Source organism: Cydia pomonella, chromosome 16 (assembly GCF_033807575.1).
Source record: "Cydia pomonella isolate Wapato2018A chromosome 16, ilCydPomo1, whole genome shotgun sequence".
NCBI classification, from domain to species: Eukaryota; Metazoa; Arthropoda; class Insecta; order Lepidoptera; family Tortricidae; genus Cydia; species Cydia pomonella.
In genome coordinates this window covers 8,001,935-8,028,653 of record NC_084718.1, presented here as the reverse complement: position 1 = coordinate 8,028,653, position 26,719 = coordinate 8,001,935, and the positions used below count along the sequence as shown (strand labels likewise).

The following is a 26,719-nucleotide window of genomic DNA, read 5'->3' as shown; positions in this document are numbered from 1 at the left end:
AGCATAAATTAAAATCATCTATTAGGTACGAGTACGACCCTTATTAACTTAGCAATAAAGTCAAAAATCTGCTGTACAAACTGCCAGCCCTGCCGACGCGCCCCGAGCGACCGGCCCGAATACGATTTTGTTTAGTCTTGAAAAAATACGGTAAGATATTGGATATTCTACTCACAATCGAAGTGAAAAGTAGAGTATACAACTCGAGCATTGCCCCGGCCCATGTTATCTTCGACCTATATGGGTCCTTTATGCCCTAGTTGTATTGTATAATCTACTATTTTATTATACGCAACCCAGGATTTTTGATGATTGACCTGTTCCGCTACATCGATAAAATATGAACTTGTATCAAGTACAATTTGTACTTTAAATTTTGGAATGCAAAACCGAGGAGCCATTTAGGAGGTGGAACTCATCTGTAAAATTGGTATAACAATAAAAATGCAGTGTAAATAATTAATTTAAAATATATTTACACTCTAATCGTTAGTGCAGGCTACTTCCATGTACATGTAGAAATTGTCGAATAAAAATACCTTTAGAACAAATATAATTTATAGTGCTCTAATTACCAAGTAACCTGAACTTACAATTACAATAATGAGTCTCAGATAAAAATAAACGTGCCAATAAATATTTTAGATTCATAACAAAATAAATAATTAAACTTAAAACTAATCAGTTACACTGATAGCGACGGGCGGTATGAATCGCCAGGTATGGCTGACCTCCGCGCAAGTTTGGATTAGGGACTGATGGTCTTCTATAGAGGGGTCATCTAATATTGGTTCTGTCGTGGAGCATTGGATGTCGATTTTGTATTCGCCGGGCGTCAGGAACACGACTGTGCATTCATGATAAGCTTTAGCAGATTCTGGCAGTGTAGTGAGAATGACCCTGAAAACAAATGAATAATGATATAATCTTGTACAATAATATTACCAAATTGTCGTAAAGTCTCCTAAGAAGAAATTTCTAAAAAAATCTGATTTATTTTTTATATTTTTGTAGGACATTATTACACAAATTGACTAAGTCCCACAGTAAGCTCAATAAGGCTTGTGTTGAGGGTATTTAGACAACGACATATATAATATACATATAAATATTTATAAATACTTAAATACATAGAAAACACCCATGACTCAGGAACAAATATCCATGTTCATCACACGAATAAATGCCCTTACCAGGATTTGAACCCGGGACCATCGGCTTCATAGGCAGGGTCACTACCTACTAGGCCAGATCGGTCGTCATAAATGTAATGTACGGTCGAGGAAATTGATTCTTTAGCAATTTGCGGTTCAAGTAAATTTGGTTGTACATACTTATGCTATGAGCTTTCCAGTGTAAAGTGAACCACAACCTGCTAAAGAATCAATTTCCTCGACTGTACTACGTACTAGACACGCTATCGAGAACAACTTGTGTCCGCGATTTTCGGCGTTTGACGTCTGTCACTAAGCTTAAGAATAATACCTGGTCAGAGGCGAATCTCTTATGACAACTGTACATTTTCTGCCTAAATACGTACTGTAAAGAATCTAGATAAAATTTATTTATTTCCATTAAAGTGTAATGATTTTTGTTTCTTTTGTGACACTGCCGATATTAAAATTTATAAAAATATTCTTAAAACCTTGTGTTTGACTTTCGTACTCGTAGCAATTTTGATCAAATCGCGCTTATAACATATAATATAGGTAGATTATCATTAGTACCTCCATGTTCTATCTGCGAAATGTAATCTATGCGCCAAAGAAAATGGCGTACCACCGCGAATGTTTAAAGTGACGGTTCAAAATAATCTAAATAAGCTTACAACAAAACATTTTTCGCAGTGGATTGTTATTATATTTCTTTAATTATGTTTCTAGATATTATTAGAATACATTTTCATAACGCATAAAGGCATTTTCAATTTTTATTATTATTTTATATTTTCGTTACATGTGTGGCATCTCGCCAGTAGTCGGAGACGTACTGAATGCAATGAAGTGCCAGCACTTCAAAGAGGTGTGGAATCATTTAGTTGGAGATGCCGACTCTAGTACTATAATAGCTCAATGGTCTTCAGAGCCGCTTGAACTTGCACAATCATCGAATTTATCAACGTAAACTATTGCGGTGGCAGCTGTCGTTCTATAGAGAACTGTCAAGATTTATACGAGATTTTTTAGGGAACCCTAATGTCATTGACAGTCGCATTTGGTACAGAGCCAGGCTTATGCCGTTATTCATAATCGTCCTACAAGTCTCATTTCTTATACCCACACATAAAATTGATATATCTTTAATAAATAAAGGCGTGTTAAGTTTTATAAATACGAGGGTTAGTTTTGCTAAATTTCTTCCTAGTTTTAGAAGAACTCACTTGTTATTTCCAGCAGTAGCGACCCTGTTATCGAGCTTATAGCTCAGCACGCCATTGTTATAGTCCTGGTACAGCTGGACGGACAGACAGAGCCGATGCAGCGGCCTGCTGAGGTGGTTCCATACGGCCACGCCGAGAGAGATGCACTCGCCGGCTGTGCAACTGTATTCTTCTTGGGGCTTGATGCATTGAGAGTTCACGCTGACTTCTGCAAAGAAATAAGTTTTTGTCAACTTATTTTTGATACAAGCGTTTATAGCCAGCGGTACTTCAACAGTCACCTTTTTACTACACATGAAGAATTCAAGACGATTCTCACAAATCCAAACTCAGTCAATGACATTGTGTACTGTGTAGTCTTTGTGTAGTCTAGTTCTATGGCCACCTACAGTGTCCATGTTTCATCATAATTTTGCTTTGTGACTACACACACAACTTGATCATAATAGTTGTTCGGTGGGTGTTCCAATTTAGCTTTTTGAGATTAAGAACTCATAAACAAACAAACGCAACAAGTTAAATAAAAAGTAGCCAGCTTTATGGGCACTCTTCGGCGAGGGGAACTTAAATTTTTCGCCTTTTTATATGATAACATTGATTTGTACTACATGTAACTTACCCCAATTCAAAGGCGACATGCGCACAATGTCCATCATAGCTTGCGAGAGCGTGATGCCCTTGACGGAGGCGCGGCCACGAATGTCGGAGTGGACCAGGTGCCATTGCAGGTCCACGTTGTTGGTGATGTGCTCGGAGCACATGAGTTCCAGGCTGTTGGTGGACGTTCCGGTGCTTATTGACTTGGATTCCATGGAATCTGTAATGGGGGAATGGTTTAAATATTTTATTTTTTTTTGTAAATTGTGACCTTAAGAGCCCTTATTCCTTGGAGCATTTTCCGATTTCACGAAATAACGCTCGATAGATGGCGTTGGCGCACGGTGCGCGAGCGCCGGCAACGCGACCCGCGTTTCAATGCAGACAAGAATAATCTTGATAGTTTTCAATATTTTTTCGAGCAATATTAATTTTAGTGTTATATTATATGGACGCATTATTTTATTTTATATGCACATTAGTAGTGTACAGAGTGTACTATAACCCTTGCTCATTATTCTATCTCTTTCACACCAACGGAAAATGAAATAAATAGTAAATTACTGCAGGTGTAAATAAAGAACATGCGCTTATGGCTAAATTTCAAAGTCACACTTGAATTGCAAGATGCCAATCGTTTGCGCATGTTAGTGCGATAGAGAGATAGATAGTGTTTCGTTGTCATAGCGTAAACGATTGGCATGTTGGCTACGCACCTATGCTGCCTAGCCACGACAACGATGAACACCATCGATCTAGATGAGGTCCAGGGTCTCATGATGGAGTCAGGAGTTGGTCACCAGAACTCCTAATCTACTCATCATAGATCCATCGTGTTTGGGCTCAATAGATTTGCCCTGACGAGCTCCATCGATCTAGATGTGTTCCAGGGTTTTATGATGGAGTCAGGAGTTGGTCACCGGAACTCCTAATCAACTCATCATAACTCCATCGTGTTTGGGCTCAATAGATTTGCCTTGAGGAGCACCATCGATCTAGATGAGGTCCAGGGTCTCATGATGGAGTCAGGAGTTGGTGACCAGAACTCCTAATCTACTCATCATAACTCCATCGTGTTTGGGCTCAATGGATTTGCCTTGACGAGCACCAAATATCTAGATGAGGTCCAGGGTCTCATGATGGAGTCAGGAGTTGGTCATCAGAACGGCAATTCTACTCACTATAACTCCATTATGGGTAGCCAACATGCCAATCGTTTACGCTACGACAACGAAACCCTAGTTAAAAACTGTAATGGTGGGCGTACCGGTCCACGACCCTGGATATCTGTCTCGCTCTTACTTATAGCTGGGATTTTGACGGACGTCCGGCGGACCACCTTCCTCACAATCGACCATGATCGCGATCCAATACACCGATCTCTAACAGCTTTTAGAACGACTAAATTAAGTGATGTTGTTAAAAGCGTTTTACAGAAGAGAAAAAAAAAACATCGTTTTCTGGGGCAATTATATACATCATCGAAAACGATGAAGAGGACTATAATATACATCTATATATACTCGTATACGGCGACAGCGACCCTAAATAAACATTATGGATGTTGTCTAGCATGAGCCCTAATGTGGCTGGCCAGGCCGAACTTGCTCTTAAATACTCTATTGTACGCGTGACAAAAAAGTTGACCAGCTGCGTGCGTGTGGAGTATGATTCTCTCTTACTATGCATGAATGCGAAAAGATCCTGGCCTAACTATACATTCCAAATTTCCAACTTATCCTAATATCCCACATAAATATGACTTATGGTCACCCTAATTAGAACGAGATGCAAGGCTCTGGTTTGACTTCTCATGTGGACACACTTTTTGGCCAGTACACTCTATCCAGTTTATTACGGACATACGAAACCCAAAAAAGCACGGGTCCGATAAAAATTCAAAATATTACCTTCGTCATTTTTGCAGGGTTGTACGTTGAAAGGGCACCTCGGCAGAGGAACGGGCACGCGGCACGACTCGCGGCTCTCTATGAGGATGTGCTTCTGAGGCGCGTAGTGGAACTCCATCTCTTCTGACGTGAGGTTCGACACGTCGAGCACTAGGTAGAGTTGGCTGGGACTGTGGAACATTAGGAATGTTAACTAACTATTTTGGCTCTGTGATCCAAAAAGAATCTTGCCCTCCGAAACGAGTGCGTGCCACCTGTCCCGATCCCACGCAATTAGGAATGTTACTCGTAGTTTTTCAATGCCTTTTCTTTTTGTGTTGATTATAAGTAGCCAGTCTTTCTTTACTTTTAGGGCGTCTAGCTTTTCAAAGATAACATATACTAGAGAAATGGAAAACGTTTGTCTTCAGGTGGGGGGTTATGGCGTTAGCGGGGAACGCTGAAGACGAGATCGAATCGGGTCTCAGGCACCCAACAGCTTGAGTATATGTTAAGTATATATTTCAATTCATAACTTTAGTTATTCTTTTGTTAGTGGAGTATATTTCACAGTAACAATGACCACGTGAAAGAAAAAGTAGTGGCAGTGAATACTACTTACATTTCTGCAGGCAGCACGTCCCAGTGAGTGATAGACACGCTTGGCAACAGTTCTAGATTGATCTGTAGCGTGGATTGCCGACAGTGAATCTCTTTACCACGGCCTCCGGAGTATCTTATTATCACCTACGAAACATTACAAGAATTAGTAGATTTGTCACTGCTTTTACCTATTTGATATATTTTTTTACATCAGACTAATTCTCCTTGCTTAAGAGATCATGGACCTCTTGAATGTCCGCAAGATTTGAAAAGTTCACGGGCGCAAGCGTGCCAATGTAAACCGTACAAGAAGCATAATTTAAGCAAAGATACATTAATTAAGATGTTTAAATCTAAGACAATTTTGTGCTTTGAATTTGACAGGTAAACGAGATGGCGCTGTACTGCGCCATATATTTTGCAGTCACTGTATTGTCAAACGTCAACTTTTGACAATCAGAGTTACCGTAAAATGTATGGAATTTTGGATGTCAAACTAAAGGGTTTTTTTCTTAGGCTTTACCTCTCTATTAACTTCAATTCTCTTTTAATTAAGTTAACAATGACAGCTTACACTATAACAACTATAAGCGTTAATGGCGCTGTGAGCACGACTAATCAAGTAATCATGACGACTTTAGGTGTTCTTGACTGTATGAAACTGTATGAAATCAAACGCCAACGGCTCGCAATCGAAAATTTACTTTTACATTGAATGATACAATCATTTATCAAGTTCAAATCAAACGAATAAACAGAACCAACCTGTGTTTCAATCTGTCTACCGCGTGAAGGTGGCATCACCGATATAGGAGCTGACCAGTTGGTTGTGTGAGAATTGGTTGACCTGAAAAACAGCAACCAAATAAAGTATTATACATTACAATAAAATTAGGCTGTTGAAATTTAATACTTAATTATAAGTCATTGTTTTTAATTTAGTTTTACAAATTATATTTTTCCCTAAATCAAGGCCATGTGTATTTTAACACTTTTCCAGGCATAGTACGATTAATCAACCACATACGCGCCATTAGAATTTCAACTTTAGCATTCCGATTTAAGGTTCAAATTAGATTACACTTTCAGGAAATGTTACTTGTCTTCAAATGAATCATCAAAGCTGGATTAATTGGAATATATTAGGATTTTTTGGGAAAATCTTGTAGATGATGGTGCGGCCTGGAAAAGGGATAAAGAATTTGTATTTGCTAAGTGTCCATTTCCAAGTGCTTGTCAATGACAGGGATGCAATATTGTGTAAAAATTAATACTAATCTGATACAACATATTTCACATTTGACACAAGAACATATTTATCTGGCGTTCCATCAAAAAACGATGTCAAGCTATTCGGGAACATGTTTTCCCTTTCCCCTGTCGAAATAGCTCGCTTCGTGGACTTTTTTGTTATATGCACCTAGTAACGTAGATATGACAGCTAAGACTCGGAGCCACAGAATAAATAATAGTATAGTCACGTCTGAAAATATCGATACGAAACATGTGCCAAAAATATGTATACACTACCTTAATATATGGGCAATAAAGTCTTGTATACATATTTTTGGCACTTTTTTCGTATCAATATTTTCAGACGTGACCGTACTGCCCTATAGAAATGAAACTTCCTACAAAACCGAAGTTTGACAGCGATTCAGTGACGAATGATGCTGTCCCTGTCAATGGCACTATCTCATTCGGCTATTTAGGGTTATCAAAATTCAAGTCATTATGTTATCTGTGGTCGTGCATAGGGACGTCAAGTTGTGCCAACCTTAATAATTGCTCGGAGTAATGCTGAGCCGGACGGAGCTGAGAATGCCCGAAAGGAGGAGTGTCGCCCCACTGCCGGAGCACCCGCTAGTCAGGAGATTTGCACTAGGAATGACAAAGGAAATACCTGAAACTGCCTGATAGGTTCCTATTAGGCACCAATCCACTGCTAAGCGACGTATGTGCATTAGAGCTCTGCGTAGGCAGCGACGTCTGAGCATTAGGAACTGGCGACCCAACTCTCGAAGGATAATTCGACGTCAAACTATTCGGGAACATGTTTTCACCGCCGACACCTCCGAGGTCGAGGAAGTCCGCTTCCCCGTAGAGCTTCATGGTTATGGTGGCGGTCTCGTTGGGTTGGATCGGCAGTTGCGATTGGATGTCTTCGTTTGACCATTGGAACACTTTTGATTGGAGTTGGGTGTCCATGTTTGACTAGAATAAAGAAGGCCAAAAGTAACATACCTAAATAAATCAAGATATACATTGGCTATGAAAAGGTTAAAAAATAACCATACTCTGGAGTTTTGGGTGCGGGAATGATTTCGTGTATTTACCAAACTATCAAATCGGGAAGTGGTTCAAAGAGTATAGCCGGGTAAGCATGGCCAAAGTGCCCTTAGCGAAAAAATTAATTTCCTTTTACTGGATTATTAACCTATGTATATATGTAGTGCTTTCACCAAAAATTAAGCCTCGAATGCTTCAGGTTTAAAAAAATGCAAAAAAAGAAAAAAACATTTTTATTTTATTACAGCCATAGTACTAATCCGATTTCTTTGTAATTTGGGTACCTATGTTGTATATACAATTTATTTATTTATTTAATCTTTATTGCACAATACATGAAGGTACAAATGGCGGACTTAATGCCTTAAGGCATTCTCTACCAGTCAACCAATGAGTCGACAATTAAGGTAGTTTTCTAAAAAAATAATAGATTTAATTATCTCTTGAAAAAATATCAAAAATTGAGTTGAAAATTTTCAGAAAAATTAAAAAATACATGCGAGATTTCGACAGTTATCAAATTTATATATATCATGTATAATTTAATAATGTTTAACATATACTTTTTTCAAAAATTAAGACCGGCAAGTTAATTAAAAACTTGTAAAAATAGGTAGTAAGCTCCATAATTATAAGTATGTGCTTAGAAATGCTAAAATTGTTTCTGTTTTTACCTATTATCCCAAAACGCCGGGTTGGCATGGGTATGATTATTACATAAACATAATGGATCATGCGCAAAAACCAGAAATCTTGGCGGTCATAATTGCTCTGAATGAAACTCACTGTGTGTTTAATTAGAACCATATTTTAAGTAAATTGTAGGAATAGTTAAAAATAACCATAAAAGTTTATTGAATCCTTACCTGAATAGCCAAATCCAAATAATCAATAGGCACATTACTCGTATTAGTTATCTTCATTGTACAATCCGTACCTTCCCCATTATGCAGCGAAATATTCGTAATGCTTCCAACATTCTCAACGTTGGGCAAGTTCAAATTTCCAGATGGCGCCACTGTGGTCTCTATAGTTATAGTGGGTAGACTTGGAATTACTTCTATGATGTATGAAGCTGGGAATTTGTTAGGTGTAGGCATATTTTTGAGTCTACAGTTCGACTTGACTCCTAGTGTATGAGTGGAATACCCCATGATTTGTAAATCGCCTACTTCTTTTGGAGTTCCATGGAGATTGACGGTGGTTGGAGAGTCGGGGGGTAGGATGATAGTTTCTGGAATGGATTCGAAGACTACACCCGAGGTTAAAAGGCGCATGTTCGATACTTTTAATTCGAACGGCAGCGGGTTGGTTAGCTTCATTTGGACCTCACAGATGTCATCTTCTACCCAGAGGTATTCTGAAAAATAATTAAAGAGTGTTCGTTCTGAAAAACCTAAAAATTTTAGTTTTTATGTTACGCATGAAAACTAAAATTACATACTTGAAAAATATCAGGGTTTAAAAATTAAAAACAGTAAATTCGGCGAATAACACATTAACAGGCATTTTTTTTTCAGACATTAATTCATGGAATTTACGATTTTAAATTACACTTCATTAGGCGGGTCCACACAGAGCGAGCGAACGAGCACGTACCTTCCTCACTATTTTATTTAGAACTGGGTTTGGAGCGTATAATTGTCAAAAATGGTACTATTGTTTGACATCCTAAAAGTTGCCAAATAAAGAACCATTTTTCCTTCCATCCTTACTTAATGAATGATCTAATGCTATCTGGAGAACTGGGAGCCGGGTTACATTGTTAAACTCACCCATCTTCCCCTCATCCTTCTTAGCCTTCCGCTCCAAGCTGCCGAAGTGTATGGGCGTGAATATAAAGGGGCCGCTCTGCGCCTTGCTCTTGACGAGGTGCGGCGCGCGCGCGGGCGGCGCCGGGCGCGGCGCCAGCGCGGAGCAGGCCGGCACGTGCGTCAGGTTGGCGGGCGGGATCACCTCGCCCGTCTCCAGGACCAGGGGCACTGGCCCGCCTTCGCACTGCGCTGACAGTGCCTGGATAAACGATCGATAATTTAATGCAGGTTATTTTTCAAGCCTGAACAACTTTCGGTATCGGGCTAACTTTGGCTGATCATGATAAGGGACAGCTTATATATTTTTACGTTTTTGGGTTAAATCAAGAATTAAAAATAAAACTTGTATTAATAGTTTGTTTCATACAGTTTGTAATCGTCGGTGAAGCTTTGTTTATAAGACACTCATCATTTTAACTACCGCTCTTGAAATATTGTTGTTATGACTCATACTTAATATTCAATAAATATTACGGCTACTATGTTACCGCGTACTGATTACACGTTTCTATAAATTTAGATTTGAATTTCTTTCTTAACTAAACGAAAATAAAAGCAGCATAAAACGAAAAATATTTACTAACGAAAGCTCTAAAGTTTATCCTACTTGCATCAATACTACAATATAATATTCAACACACACGTATACAAAACAATACATCACTTTGAAGTCATGCAAAACCTATTACAAACGAAAATGCAAAAAAGCGGCCAAGTGCGAGTCGGACTCGCCCATGAAGCGTTCCGTACCATTTATGACGTATTAAAAAAAAAAACTACTTGCTAGATCTAGTTCAAACCAATTTTCGGTGGAAGTTTGCATGGTAATGTATATCATATTTTTTTTTAGTTAATATTCTGTTATTTTAGAAGTTACAGAGGGACGCGCACGCACGCACGCACGCACGCACGCACACCCACACACACACACACACACATTTCGTGCAAACTATTCAGTTTAGAAAAAATGATATTAGAAACCTCAATATCATTTTTGAAGACCTATCCATAGATATCCTACACGTATGGGTTTGATGAAAAAAATACGTATGGGTTTGATGAAAAAAAAATTTTTTGAGTTTCAGTTCTAAGTATGGGGAACCCCCAAAATTTATTGTTTTTTTTTTCTATTTTTGTGTGAAAATCTTAATGCGGTTCATAGAATACATCTACTTACCAAGTTTGAACACTATAGTTCTTATAGATTCGGAAAAAAGTGGCTGTGACATAAACGGACAGACAGACGAACATTTGGCTATGGAACCCTAAAAATGTACGCTAGATTCAATAAAGTAGAAGTAACCAAAAAGCTGAAACATTATACGAGAACAAGCAGGAGCAATACACAATCGTAATTTACAATTTGTAAATATACGGCACATCGAATAATATGTCTCATATTCAACCAGATATAAAATCTTACCTCCAAGTTCTATGCATGTAAGATAGCAATTAAAATTAGTTGTGTTTGAATCTGTTTTAAACCTGAATATTTCCTGTTAGACATCAGACATAATATTTTTTAGTTTCGAAAATGAGTTCTGCTAGTCATTGACGTCTCCTCGTCTACGTTCCTTTTTCAGTGTTTTACCCGTATCTATAAACCGTGTATAAACCTGAACTGAACTCTAAAATGTCGAATCATTTTTAACATTCACTTAAACAAAAAAATACTGCCTACCGCATTCTATACGAACCCTGCGCGTTAGAGGGTCTGCCATGTTGTGGCCTGAATCGGAAACATAAACATGTACATTGACACTTCACGACAAAGCAAATGCTGCCACCCTTCTCGTGCGTTTCCTTGTGCATAGTAGGTTTGCACCAAAAACCTGACGTCTCCTGTGCTGCCCCTGCAGTGCAACTCTAAAAGCAGGTAAATTCACAGACTAACCGTTCAAAAAATACAACATTTTACCTGAAGTTGTATAGCGAACTCCTTATGTTGCTGCTTGGTGAGATGCGGCCACATGGTCTGCAGTAAGAAGGTCATATGCCGTGTTGCAAGCGCAGGGTGACCCATACGGCGTGCTGCGATCACTAGCTCTTGGAGTAACTGTATTTGTAGGGCTGGCCAACCTGTAGAACCAATTTCAAAGATGGTTTTTGAAACCTGACTGAAGTTTCAGGGGTGAGAAAGTTGCACGTAACAACTTTTTTCGAATCTCAGTTAACCTGCAGATTGGAGACTTCACAGTTCATACACATATTGGAATTTCTTCGCGGTTCTATGCAAATTTTCTTTCACTTACTTAGGAGCAAGTGAGATAGCGACGCGGTGGTGTCAGAAATAGTAGAGTAGGTTGTTTTTAGTATAATTTAACATGATTCACTTACCAACTTGATGTTGTATGACGTAATTAGGGTCTAAACTGAGCTTCTGCCCTGGGAAGCTGCGCAGCATGAGGTAATAACACCGCTGCCAATCCGGATTGGGGTTATTGCTGCTGACATGTCTTGTTGCCGCCAGGCGTTGGCAGAATGCGGCTTTGCGAAGGAACCCTAAAGTACGATTGTTATTATATAACTTTAAAGTTTTATGGCTTCATTTTTGTTTGCGTATAGCGTCAGAGCGTCACAATGGCTTGGAAAGATAACAATATGAGTAAAGAGTGTATTTCCAAGGTTAAAATAACTCTGCGAAATGAATATGTAGATAATGAAGATCAAATTTTATTATGGAACGAATCTCATAATCGCTAAATAAAATTGGTATTTCAAATTTTCCGCGTTTTCTATAATAAAAAAAGTACTCCAGACGCTTTACGCAGCGTACGTGGTCAATACAAATCCAAGGACTTATAAGCTGAAATATAGTCAATATAATAGATAGATAAATAATTTATTGGCACAACAAGGTTAAATTACAATTTTTTTTACATACTTAAGCTACTAACAACTTTTCAAAAACGAGTATTTGTAATCGCCAAAATTATGTTATAATATACTTTAGTGTACCATTTTTTATATATATAACAACATACCTATTTCCATGTAAAGCTCAGCAAGCGTGTCAAATCTCTGTATCTTCTCCTGCTCGCTCAAAGTGAGATTGATAAATATCACATTCTGAAGGAAACTCGACACGTGAAGACAGTTCCCCTGTTCCACGGCTATCCTGGCCGCTTTGAAGCACGCCTCCGTCTCGATTATCCCCGCATTCTGATACTTGCTATAATGGATGATAGCTTTTCTATATTTCTCTACAATATCGTCCCCATTCAGCAAGTATTGGTTGATTATTTGAGACTGAGGTTGCCGTGGAATCGAAGGTAAGTCTGGGCCTAAGTAGGATTTTTGACTCTGGTATTCAATATCACTGGATGAAGCTAAGGATTCTGAGTCTGCGTTGTCAGTCTCGGATTGTCGCGAAGAGGATTCCATACTATCTGATGACGAAGGAGTTAATTCACTGGGAGGATTGACTGGGCTAGAGGTCTTTGAAGACCGGAGAGGGGATGAAGTGGTTTTGAATTTTCGGAAAGGGTCATTTTGGGATTGGAAAAGGGTTAAGGATTTTGACTTGTTGGGGGAGCTCTCTTGTAAGCTCGCGTTTCTTTGTAGGGGAGTGGGGTTTCTTAAATTTGGGTAGAGAAGAATGGCGGATGATGCACAGAGGCCTGAAAATGAAAACAATTATTAGAACGTAATTACAATTAAAAGGTAGATCGTAAATGATAATCATTACATGACAAGTTCATGAAGCTCAGTTTACTAAAAACTTTACATAATAAAATAAAAATGAGTAAAGTATAAAGATGAATATAAGTTGAGTTTAAAAGTTGTTCCATTCTTTGTGTTCAAATTTGAAATATAGACGTATGATGACACTGCCTACAAACCCGAAGTTTGATAGCGATTCAGGGACCAATCGTGCCGTCCCTTTCTAATGTATGGCACTATCCGTTACGGCTATTTATGGTTGTATACATTCAAGTCATGATCTTATCTGTGGTCGTGCACGCATAGGGACGTCAAGTTGTGTCAACCCTAATACTTGCTCGGAGCAATGCAGAGCCGAATGGAGCCGAGAATACCCGAAACGAGGAGTGTCGCCCCCTGGTATTGACATTAGGCGGGTCCAGAGAGGGCGAGTATACGCGCGAGGCAATTTCCTCGCGTGTAATAAGACACAGGTAAAAAATAATTAAAGTGACCAATGTACAAGTCTCACACGCAATCATTAAGCTTATATAGTTATATACCATCAAAAATGGACGTCACCTACTTTACCTCTAAGTTACAGTTGATGCACACTTTTTGGTATGATAAGCAAATTTTACTTTTAACATAACTGTCCACAAGTACCTTCTTTAGCTGCAGCCAGCCACAGCCAGTCATTAACCGACTTCAATATCTCCGCAGACGAGTGATAGAGACTCAAACTTTCATTCACGAGACCAGATTGCAGGGTCAAGTCTGCTAGGTTCTTCGTGACGCGGCCCATGCAACGTTTTTTGTTGTTCCGGGACTCCATATCCAAACCTGGAAAATTAAATAACTTAAAGACTGGAATATTAAATAATAATGACTCACGACAGTCGAGTGTTGGGCACTCGGTTGTTCATTCTCGCTATTGAATATCGTATGAGTATATCAAGAAGATTTTTCAAATTAGATTAAGGGCAGCTACCGAATCTCGTGCTGATACCACAGTAATAAGTAATAGTACTACCATACAGAATAGAAACTTCCTACAAAACCGAAGTTTGACAGTGATTCAGGGACGAATCATGCTGTCCCTTTCTTATGTATAGTACTATCCTATCTTATCTTTGGCCGTACACGCAAAGGGACGTCAAGTTGTGCCAACCCTAATAATTGCTCGAGCCGAACGGAGCCGAGAATGGCCGAAAGGATCAGTTTCACAGTTAGCAGCAAGGTGCTACGCCCGAATGGTCTTAGAGAGGCCTTAGCTCCCCTCCGTGTCCGATATAATAAACCACCTTGTATCGGAATTTCAAGAAATAAAACTTAATCAATTTTTAACAAGAAGAAACGTCTGCAAACTATACTATAACGATGCCATTTAACTGGTGAATTTCCAATATTTAAGAAGTGTGACGTTCTTACGGTAGATATTTTATTTATATTTATTTATTTATTAAGTACAACCACATCATATATATTACATACATATGTTACATCATAATAATCTTAAAGTACTTCACCTGATATAATACGACAATTATGGAGTACATAGCGTTGTCCAAGTATAATATTGGGAACGACATAAAAACTATGGGACATTAAATTTTATAACATTAAATTTGTAAGACTTATAAAACAATTAACTAATATATATTATGTACATTATTTACAATTTTATGAATAAATACTAATACTAATATATAATTCAAGTAAGTTTTCTTTCAAGCGGATGTTACGTAAGCATTTGCTAAAACAAGAGATCAAATAATTTTCATCAATATTATATTTCTAGTATGTATGTGTATGTATATGTATGTATGTATGTGTGTCATATATTTATAGTATGTATGTATGTTTGTATTTATATGATATATATGTAGTTTATAAGTATATTAGTTTGCTTTTCTTTTTAATTTATTGTTTTTTTTTTCTGTCTCTGCACCAATTGTAAGTGTCTCTGTTTGGCCCTATGGTTGACTGATAGAGAATGCCATTTGGCATTAAGTCTGCCATTTGTACATTATTGTATATATTTTGTGCAATAAAGTTTAAATAAAAATAAAATAAAAAATAATTTCAATTTGAAACTAATTATTATTTTTGTTTTGTTTTGGCAATATCTCAGATTTGAGATATTATATGGTGATGGTGGGAAAATTTGCTAGCTATGGATGATTTAGATACCGTGAGGTGAGTTCAAATCACACCCAAGGCAGTAATTTTTCCATTTATTTTATAAAAACTTACCAACAAAATCTTTCTTTTCAAAAGGAGCCAAGAGCAATGACACTTTTTCCAGCTTTTCCCTCGACCTCTCCAACCTCTTAGATTCAACCACCCAGAACAGGGCATTAATCAGGTCAGCAACATTTTGTTCCAAATCTGGCACAGGATCGTTTTCGCCATAGAACATAGCGTGGGTCTTGAAATTGGAGGGGGTGGTGAAGTTTTCCTCTGGGAGGGGAATGGACGCACTAGATGAAGCTGATTGAGGGAAGCTTTCACCTGACGATAGGCTGTCCGCTTGTTCACTGGGGATTGATGCCCTAAAATAAAAGGCATTTAAATGTAGTAATTTCAAGCTTTTACAAGGCAGACGGAATATATTTCCCACTTGAAGCTTTATTTCAATGTTGCGGGATTTCTGACACTTTTACGCCCGTTAAAGTCTTACCAAAAATCTACATTATATCCATCATTAAAATACGGTTTAAATGTATTTCTATGCTCATCTATGTACTTTGCTAAATTTGGCTTTCGTTTCCGGCTTACCACAGCCACTGGCATTTGTATGCTAAAACCCCTAAGATCAAAATTCGCATGATATGTGATTTTAAATCAATTTATTCTTACTTATCACCAAAGCTTTCTCTTGACTTGTCATCCTCGTAGCTGTAAGTCTCAGGCTCCTGTTCTGGTCTCTTCATATTGCTCAACGGACCAAACATAAATGCCCGGGAATCATACAATGTGTTGGAGTACTTCACTTTTAGTGATTCATGTACACGGCAGACTTCGTTCAATTCTACTTGGTTATTGAACTTGCTTAGTGTAATTAGACCAAGGAGTCTCCTGAAATTAGAAATGAACACAATCAGGAATAAGGCGCTTAGCACACTGGATCCAATTCGCACATCTGACGTGCGAGCGGGATGCACTATAATAATACGTGTATAGCGTTATCTCACTCAAACATCGGAGCAAATCGGATCGTGTGCTAAGCGCCTAACCTACAGATATCCTCTTTTTGGGGTGATGGGGTGATCCAAACAGCATGGCCAGGATTGAAATCAGTGGAGGAGTATGATTCCAGCGCTATACACCAACAGAACTCTTATTTCGGTATTGGTTGGTGTTTGGTGTTAGATGTATCAAAAGTTGAAACATCAATAGTAATAGAAATATAGCTGTTACTTGGTTCCCTTTCATGGAGCAAGAGATAGGTGTATTGGAAAGGGATAGGAGGAGGGGACTACAACTGCCCAGCAATGAACCAACCAACCACACAGAAATTTATTAGGTTTGTAATTATTTTATACCAATTTTAATACAATTTTATAACTCAGTAACAGTATTGTAAGCAACTATATATCATTTTTGCATATCACCCATCAGCATATTTTTGAGTGTGTCATAAAAAATTACAACTATCCCCATACATTTGACAAAATGAGCACACAACATTTTCTATTGAACATGAAATACTAAAAATATAAAAAAAAAATAGAAATATATCTTTACATGATTCAGAGTTCACAATCAATGAATCATAATGCCCTATATTTTAAATTGTGAAACACCTTTCCCCCTGATGATAGGCAAAAATGGAGAACAATTACAAAAATTCGAGGACTAGCCTTACCTGTGTCTGTCACATTACTGGTATATATTTGGTATATGTATAGATATGGAGGGTAGAACCAGTCTTGCAATAAATGATATTCTGAACGCACGCCTATTATTTGTCACTGGCGAACGAGGCGTGGTTTTGTTACTTTATTTTAGTAAATACGTGCTTAAATCAAGTATTATCCAGTGTACGTGTGATATAGGTAGTGTTAAAAACAATGGGCGTCGGAAAAATACCAGAGTTCGACGTGAAAACGGGAAATTGGACTATGTACTGTGAGAGGTTAGAAATGTATTTCCTCGCGAACGATATTAAGGATGAAGTGAAGTTACCAACACTAATCGCCGTAATGGGAGAAGATGCATATCACTTGTTATCTACGTTAGCAAGCCCCAGCCAACCTTCATCTTTGACCTTCACTAGCGCGGTGACACTGCTCAAAAATCACTTACAACCGAAACCCTCCATCTTGGCCGAGCGCTACAGATTTCGGCAGCGGCGCCAGGCAGAGGGAGAAAGTGTAGCCGAGTATGTGGCGGAACTGAAGAAGCTAGCAAAAACATGCGATTTTGGGTCGTCTTTAGAAGAAAATCTCCGCGACCAACTTGTTTGCGGCATTGTAAGTGAGTCGACGCGGCAACGATTGTTCGCGGAGGACGGCATCGGCTACGCGAGGGCGGTCAGTTTGGCTACGACATTGGAGGCGGCAGAAAAGAATGCAGTCGCGGTAGATCGAGACGCTAATAATGTTAACACGGGTGTAAATAAACTGGAAGCGAACCATAAATGTATGGCGTGCGGGGAGATTGGGCATAAAACGGAAGGTTGTAAATATAAAAACTTTGAATGTAGTTGGTGTAAAAATTTAGGCCACTTAAGAAGGATGTGCCCTGAGAAAAATGCAAGACTCGGAGTGACGGGAACGGCGGGTAGCCAGTCACAATCACGCGGAGACGGCGTGACCTATAACGGTAGCGGAGCACGCGGGAACCGATCATCTGGAAGAGGCGGTAGCGGGCGCGGGCGCGGACGCGGAGGTCGCTCGGGCCGCCGGGGCACAAACAACTATTGGGTGCACGCGCACCAGGGATTAGCTGACGTGGCGAGCGATCACGGCGGGTATGCGTCGGCGCTGGACAATAGTGATTTGGATGATGACAACGACCTATGTACCAAATGTCATTAAGCAAATATAAACCGGTATGTATAACGATGTTTGTTCAGAATCAGTTGCTAAATATGGAAATTGATACCGGAGCCGCCTTATCATGTATTACCCTAGATACTTATTATAAATGTTTTAGTGATTTACCGTTACGGTCCTGTCGTTTAAATTTAACACTATACAATAAAACTGTGATTCAACCGGAGGGTTATGTACGAGTCGAAGTAAGGTACAAAGGAATTACCAAAATATTAGATTTGTATGTTATAGACCAGGGTATCACGACACTTTTAGGTCGACAGTGGCTTGCAGAGTTAGGTATAGGTGTTCCCGCTCCCAGGATTTGTAATATAGACTCAGAAAAAGTAAACAAATCTAATACTCTGAATGAAATCCTTTCCAGGCATGAGTCATTGTTTGACGGCACCCTGGGGCGGTACACGGGCGGCACGGTGCGGCTGCATGTACGCCCGGGCGCCGGTCCGGTGTTTTGCCGCGCGCGCCCGGTCCCGTTCGCGCTGCGGCCGCGAGTTGACGCTGAGCTTGACGCCATGCTCGAGGCGGGCGTCATCCGGCCCATCAGCCGTTCCGACTGGGCCACTCCTCTGGTGATTGCTCGTAAGGGGGACGGCGGAATACGACTGTGTGCGGACTATAAGGTGACCCTTAATCCTAACTTATTGGTCGATAGGTACCCGGTTCCAAAGGTCGACGACCTTTTTAGCACACTCAGTGGACATAAGTTTTTCACTAAATTAGACTTATCACAAGCTTATAATCAACTTGTTCTGGATGAGGCGTCCACGGAGTATACAGTAATAAATACACATAAGGGGTTATACAAATACACTCGTTTAGTTTATGGGCTGGCGTCTAGCCCAGGTATTTTTCAAAAGTTTATGGAAGATCTATTTAAAGGGGTACCGGACGTAGTAATTTTTTACGATGATATATTAATAAAAAGTAAGGACATACGTAGTCATCTTCAAACGATCGAGCAAGTGCTAAGTATATTAGAGTCAAATGGCCTAAAAATTAATAAAGTAAATGTGACTTTTTGACTAAGAAAGTTGAATATTTAGGTTTTGTCCTGGATAAGGAAGGTTTAAGGGTAAACCCGGATAAAATTAAACCTATAATCGACATGGCCCCACCGCAAAATAATCACCAATTAAAATCTTTATTAGGTATGATAAATTTTTACGGGAAATTTATAAAAAACTTAGCGTCCCGTTTAACACCACTATATAGCTTATTAAAAAAAGGCAAACATTATCATTGGGGAAAGGAACAGAATGAGGCATTCCTTCAGGTAAAAAAAGATCTTTGTGGAGCGGAGGTATTGGTTCATTTTGACATGTCACGAGTTAGCGTGGTAACATGTGACGCGTCATCGCGAGGCCTTGGGGTAGTCTTGGCACAACGTGCTCCCGATGGCTCCGAGCGCCCCGTCGCCTACGCGTCACGTGCTCTTACTTCCGCGGAAATGCATTACAGTCAAATTCACAAAGAGGCTTTAGCCATAGTTTTTGCCACAGATAAGTTTCATCAGTATTTATTTGGTAGAAAATTCATACTTCGCACGGATCATAAACCTTTAGTAAGCATTTTTGGACCAAATGTTGGTATACCAACTACGGCAGCAAGTCGGCTTCAGAGGTGGGCGATTAAGTTATCACTGTTATCAGCTTATGACTTTAACATAGAATATGTGAATACCGATAAAAATACCGCGGATGCCCTATCGCGTTTAATTAATTCTCACAAGGACGAATCAATCGCCACGGAAGAAGTGTTGCCTGAACAGACGTACTTACATTTCGCGTCCGAGGCCCTTTTATTAGACTATAAGGTACTAAAAAAGGAAACTGCTTCAGATCCGATTCTTAGCCGAGTTTTGAGTTACATCGCGGACGGGTGGCCTAGCGACGTAGATATAAAAGAACTTAAGCCATACTTTAATAGACGGAAAGAGATATATAGCGAACTAGGTTGTGTCATGTGGGGACACAGAGTAGTTATTCCGATATCTTGTCAATCCAAGGTAATAAAAGAGTTGCACGACACACACATGGGAGTTGTCAAAACAAAGGCGTTGGCACGGAGCTATGTGTGGTGGCCGGGAGTGGACGAGGCGGTAGAGGCGGCGTGCGGCAGCTGCGAGGTGTGCGCCAGCGTGGCGAGCGCGCCGCCCGGCCACGCTCCGAGTCCCTGGCCATGGCCCAATCGCCCGTGGGCAAGATTACATTGCGATTTTTTAGGACCCATATTAGGGAATACTTATTTAATTGTAGTAGATGCCGGTTCTAAGTGGATTGAGGCCATTCGTATGAAAACAACTACCGCTGGGGCAGTAATTTCAGAGTTAAGGCCAATGTGGGCGAGATTTGGCCTACCAAAACAGGTAGTTACTGATAATGGCCCTCCTTTTACTAGTGCAGAATTTGAATCTTTTTTGTCAAGAAATAAAATCGATCATTTATTTTCAGCGCCTTACCACCCCGCGTCTAACGGTGCCGCCGAGAATAGCGTCAAAATCTGCAAACGGGCAATCCAAAAAGCTATTAAACAAAAAGTAGATATAGATATGGCTTTAAACAGGTTTTTATTATCGTATAGAAATACCGAGCATTACACTACAGGGTCTACAGGTGAAAGTCCGGCCAGAATCTTACAGGGAAGGAATTTACGTATGCGCTTAGATAATTTAAAACCAAATCGTTTAGACCGTGTAAACGAACGTCAAAAGCAGGATAACGCGGAGCGAGGGCTGCAAGGGCGCGCATTCGCACGCGGCGACGAAGTGTGGTGTCGCGACTACCGCTCCTCCGACCGCTGGGTCCCGGGAAAGGTCTCAGACATTCTAGGTAATACAGACTATAAAGTATGGTGTGATAAGGGAACCGAGGTACATAGGCACATCGACCAACTAAGGCGTAGGGTCCCAAGGGATACGGGTGAAGTACGTACACAGCCTAGATCATCCGTCCGTCGTAGAAACAGCTCCTTAATTGTTCCGCAAGTGGAGCCGGAACCAGTGGAACGACCAGTCGAGCCGATTAGAGCTAGCGCGAGCGAGGGTGTGAAAAAAGTAGCTTCCCCACAGGCTGCCGCCGTGGACCAGCCCCAGGTTGCAACCGATAAGGTTGATAACACTTGTCCACCTAGAAGGGTACCTAAACCTCCTTTACGTTTCGGATTTGATGAATATTTTTAGAGTTAATTACCACCTACCCTATGTACTTATGATTGTGTCAATTGTTAGCTACATAGGAAAGGTAAGGTTCTAGTGTTCGACACTGCTTACTTGTTTATCCCTTTAATCTAAATTTATGGTTATAGACTGGCCAGCATAGAGTAAATTTATGTAAATCATTAGCATGCCAAACATTCGCATGTTACCCTAATTAGCTATAAATATTATGATATAATTGTATTCCTAAAATAAACATTTCATCATTTGAATGTTACTTACTTATAGATTATTCTTAACTTGTAAATTAAGATTGTGTGCGTTAGATAGTGTCACTGAACATACCCATCAAGACATATCTAAATATGTATATTCACGTATTATCACAGTTGTTTAGAATTAAGAACCAAATAGTACTAAGTTTAGTTAAGAGAGCTACTTAAAACGGCTTTTAACAAATGCTTGGAGGAGCAAAATATACCCGAGATTTGGAATTGTGCCACGGTCATCTTACTTATAAAAAAGGCAATAAAGCAGATTTAAACAACTATCGTCCCATCAGTTTGCTCTCACACCTATACAAACTCTTTACAAAGATCATTACCCTACGCCTCACCAAAAAACTTGACTCATACCAACCAGTGGAGCAAGCCGGATTTAAAAGTGGTCACAGCACATTGGATCATATATTGTCGATGAGAATCATTATAGAAAAGACGACTGAATATCAAATGCCATTGTGGTTAGCATTTATAGACTACAAAAAAGCATTTGACAGTGTTGAAACATGGTCGGTCTTAGAATCTTTACAAAATGCTCGTATAGATTACCGATATATTGCTCTAATTGAAAATATGTACAAGAGAGCCACCTTAAAAGTCAACCTACCCCCAATGACTGAGCCAGTTAGGATTGGGAAAGGCGTACGACAAGGAGACACGCTCTCGCCAAAATTGTTTACTCTGGTGCTAGAGGATATCTTAAAAAGCCTCAACTGGGAAAATCGTGGATTAAATATATTGGGTTGTCGCTTAAATAACTTGCGGTTTGCTGACGACATTGTTTTATTGGCAAATGACCCTGCTGAACTTCAATGCATGATCCAAGAACTCAGTGATGCTTCCATACGGTGTGGCCTGGAAATGAATCTAGACAAGACAAAAGTTATGACCAATACGGAAGTCAAGGCGAATATCACAGTTGACAATACCGCCATCGAAACTGTCGATAAATACGTATATTTGGGACAAGAGATAGTGACCGGGAAGAGGAACCAAACCAATGAGATCAACAGACGCGTACGACTAGCCTGGGCAGCCTATTCGAATTTAGAGTTTGCCTTCAAAATGAAATTTAAAGCCGAACAAAAAGCCCGCATATTTGACCAATGTATCCTGCCAGTTCTCACTTATGGAGCCGAAACCTGGGTCTTCACCAAGGACATACTACATAAGTTAAGCGTTGTCCAACGGGCGCTAGAGAGAAAACTGGTTGGGATCACATTGAGAGACCGTAAAACGAATGAGTGGCTGAGACAGAAGAGCAAGGTCACCGATGTTGTAAAACGCGTAGCCAGACTGAAGTGGGAATGGGCCGGTCATATAGCACGAAAAACCGATTCGTGGAGCAAACGTCTACTGGAGTGGCGACCATGGGGGGAGGAACGTCCTCAAAGTAGACCCCAGATGCGTTGGGACGACGATATCAAAAGGACTGCGGGGAAGAAGTGGCTCCAGGTCGCACAGAACCGTGACGAGTGGCATAAAATGAAGGAGGCCTACACCCAAAGGGTAGAGAAGGGCTAAAGAAGAAGAAGAAGAAGAGAGTACTAAGTTACTTAAGTAACGATTAAGGGTGGAGGTGTTGGTATATATTTGGTATATGTATAGATATGGAGGGTAGAACCAGTCTTGCAATAAATGATATTCTGAACGCACGCCTATTATTTGTCAATTACCTGTGTGTTTGAAAGTCACCCCAGTCATTATTCTCCACTGGGTAGTCTCGGACGTAGCGGACCCAGATGTCTCTGACTTGTCCACTGGAATCTAGAAAAAAAACATGTTCACTGTACAATTCTCTTCCAATAAGCGAACATTGACTAGTGTTTGTTTTTGACATTATTACATTATCTCTCCCTCTCCTTCTCCTCATGGCTAAGTAGCTTTTTGTAGCACATATTTGGCCGAATATTTGACATCCTTATTTCTTAAACAAAAGTAAATGCAATAATAAACCAAAAAGAACTGGCAAACGATTGACCCTTGATCTTTATAACTACTTTTGTCTTGTACATATTGTGCTAGTACTCGCATTAAATAAATAAATTATCAAAGTTTACTTTATGCAGTTTTTCTTTTCTTTATGAACACAAGTATGGAAGATTAGTTCTACCACATAAGGTTTGGAACCAGAATCCACACAACCGCTGGTTTTAAAGGCAACAATGTGCAGGTACGAATAGAAAAAGTTATCAGCCTTAGCATAGCAAAAGTAGCTAACCAGTAACTTTAATATTGTTGACTCTTTGTATCCTCTCCCAGAGCTTGTTGAAGTTCTTCAACATGCCCCCAACACCTTTGACGAGCACCAGCAGGCAGGCATGGTGCTGCGCCTGCTGCGCGTAGTCGGGGTGCGACATCACCGACTCTCCGGGCGCGTGAGACAGGATGTAGCTCACTGACGATCGCATTGATATCTCATTTGGTCACTCTTTGATATGTTTCCACGTACTTTTGAAGAATATAGGAAGGAGAGACTAGAGGATCGGATTGAAACTAATGGAAAGTTTATGCAACTATCCACGGGAGCTGAACGTTTTAATTAGAGCTCTGAAATTAATACATAATTGAACAGCAAAATATTTTTACGGGCGTATTTCTTGTTTACGTCAAAACATTGAAACGTCAAATTGGGGTGGGCATACAAAAAAATTAAAATCCCTACAAGCTGACATGAATCATCCAAGAACGTCCACGTGGTTCTTACAAACAAGTAAGTTTGAAACAACTGATAGTTACGGCTGGATACTACGTAAACCATTTTTTTTGTTATTTCAAATTTCAACCGATAAAAACTACAGCAAAAACTGAATATGTAAAATATTGAATTTCAACAATATTATAAAAACTAGCAACCCTAACGTGCAGAAATTGTGAAAACGTAATAAAAACTTTTAATATTTGAAAGAATTATATATAAGTTGTAAAAAGTTTTTAATGGTAAATGTTGCCTTAATTTATGATTTATTGTTTGTGAATTACTGTAAAGTGGGTGATAGACTGGCGAGTAAGTTCGCGTACGTATGGGTCGACGACTTTTTTCGCTTGTAAGGTACGCGTACTTAGGCTGACACACGAGCGCAAAAAAAGTCGTCGTCGCACTTCTATCCGGGACTTAAACTAACTTTAAATCTGTAGTATCAATCTGTATTTTTGGAGAAAGGAAACACAGAGTCGGGCTACTGAAATATTACACGATATTTTGGCGGGAAATTCATAAAATCTTGGGCTGGTCACACTTTGTGTAGTAGGTGTTATAGTTTTGGTACTAGAAAATATTTTTGATTTTCTGTGCACACGTAAGGTACCTAAGGAAATAAGTTAATATACATTGACGTGCACTCAAATTCAGCTCATGTAATTTCTACCTCTATAGGTATGTAAAGTACAATATATTTCGCATGATGAAGACATGTTCCGCCAAGATATTTTTATATATTTTTATAACAATATAATTTTACTACTGACCAGTCATTCCACAGGTTTCTTCTAAATATTAGTATTCAGTAACTAGTTACGTTCCAATGTTTCGATTTTATCGATATTTTCCAGAACTTCTAGTTTATCCGTTTCTTTACACACTTGTCCTGTTCATGAGATTCAGGTATTAATAATTTTTTTTCTTCATCAAACTCATACGTGTGGGGTATCTATGGATAGGTCTTCAAAAATGATATTAAGGTTTCTAATATATATTTTTTTTTCTATGCTGAATATTTTGCGGGATAGACACTTCCAAAGTGGTAAAATGTGTCCCCCCTCCCCCTGTAACTTCTAAAATAACAGAATGATAAAACCAAAATATATATATATATATATATGATATATATTACCATGCAAACTTCCACCGAAAATTGGTTTGAACGAGATCTAGTAAGTAGTTTTTTTAATACGTCATAAATGGTACGGAACCCTTCATGGGCGAGTCCGACTCGCACTTGGCCGCTTTTTTTTATATCATAGACAATTGGTGATACAACATGAAAATATCTGTCAACAATATTTGTCTAGCGACTCTATCAAAGAATATAATACCTCTATCTTCTCATCATATTCGTTCGGAAACCATTTGTTTCCCTCCAATATTGACAATTGATCGTTTGACAGCTGCCATCGCGTTTAACATAACCTTAAATTATTGTTTTGAACTTGCATTTTTGAATTTTATTGCTTGCAAACACAGCTGATAGCCGCAGTAAAACTTTCTAGAATAGCCAAGTATTGATTAGTATTGTCATATAATGGCTTCTAAAGAAGGAGGCGGTGATAAGGCAAAGGTAACAAAAACAACATATTTGTAAGGAACACAAAATTTAATATTGTCTTGCATTTACATAACGTTTTTATTTATACCTCCCTCATAGGGTCCTCAAGGAGCAGGAGATGGAAAGGAAAAGCGAAGGAAAGAGTCAATTCTCGACTTGAGTAAATACTTGGAGAAGAGTATACGAGTGAAGTTCGCCGGAGGGCGCGAGGCCGCCGGCATTTTGAAGGGTTATGATCCTCTGCTTAACTTGGTGCTTGATAACACCACCGAATTTCTTAGAGGTTAGTATAGGATCAGCCTTGCGGTAAAATAAAGAGTAGTAATTATGTACTCTCTTATTTTATTTTCATATTGCTTACTTACAACAACTCAAAAGGCATATGCAATTACGTTGTAGTTTCAGTTGAATACTTTCACAAACATTAGACTATTGATTTGTGGCAAGTTGATCGAGTAGTTTTGCTATTATGTATCAATATTTCATTATAAGGGTTGCTGCTTATAACAGTTTTTACTTATTTTTTACAGATCCTGATGACCCATACAAACTGCTAGATGACACAAGAGCATTAGGACTAGTTGTGTGCCGAGGAACCTCAGTGGTGTTGATCTGTCCCATGGACGGAATGGAGGCCATTCCAAACCCCTTCATCACCCAAGAAGGATAGTCTGTGTAATGTATCTTTTATATTTTTAAGTCTACATTAAATATTTTAAGGACCATACTGTAGTTTCAAATC

At 39.3% G+C, this 26,719-nt stretch overlaps 2 protein-coding genes across 2 annotated transcripts; one reads left to right on the top strand and one right to left on the bottom strand.

Moving 5' to 3' along the window:
- Positions 1-452: 452 nt before the first annotated feature.
- LOC133526174 (protein brunelleschi) lies at positions 453-24,511 on the bottom strand. The gene is made up of 17 exons (XM_061862665.1): positions 23,934-24,511; positions 23,389-23,479; positions 16,077-16,295; positions 15,471-15,769; positions 13,881-14,057; positions 12,557-13,192; positions 11,910-12,074; positions 11,491-11,651; positions 9,534-9,771; positions 8,625-9,118; positions 7,373-7,683; positions 6,235-6,316; positions 5,489-5,613; positions 4,888-5,057; positions 3,000-3,197; positions 2,381-2,588; positions 453-900 (listed from the first exon to the last, which is right to left on the bottom strand). Exons 1-17 carry the CDS (start codon positions 24,121-24,123, stop codon positions 678-680), a joined length of 3,987 nt encoding a protein of 1,328 aa, XP_061718649.1. The 5' UTR covers positions 24,124-24,511; the 3' UTR covers positions 453-677.
- A 1,289-nt stretch (positions 24,512-25,800) lies between these two features.
- LOC133526186 (U6 snRNA-associated Sm-like protein LSm7) lies at positions 25,801-26,702 on the top strand. Its single transcript, XM_061862683.1, has 3 exons — positions 25,801-25,989; positions 26,077-26,260; positions 26,508-26,702. The coding sequence occupies exons 1-3, from the start codon at positions 25,954-25,956 to the stop codon at positions 26,645-26,647; spliced, it is 360 nt and encodes a 119-aa protein (XP_061718667.1). The 5' UTR covers positions 25,801-25,953; the 3' UTR covers positions 26,648-26,702.
- Positions 26,703-26,719: the final 17 nt, after the last annotated feature.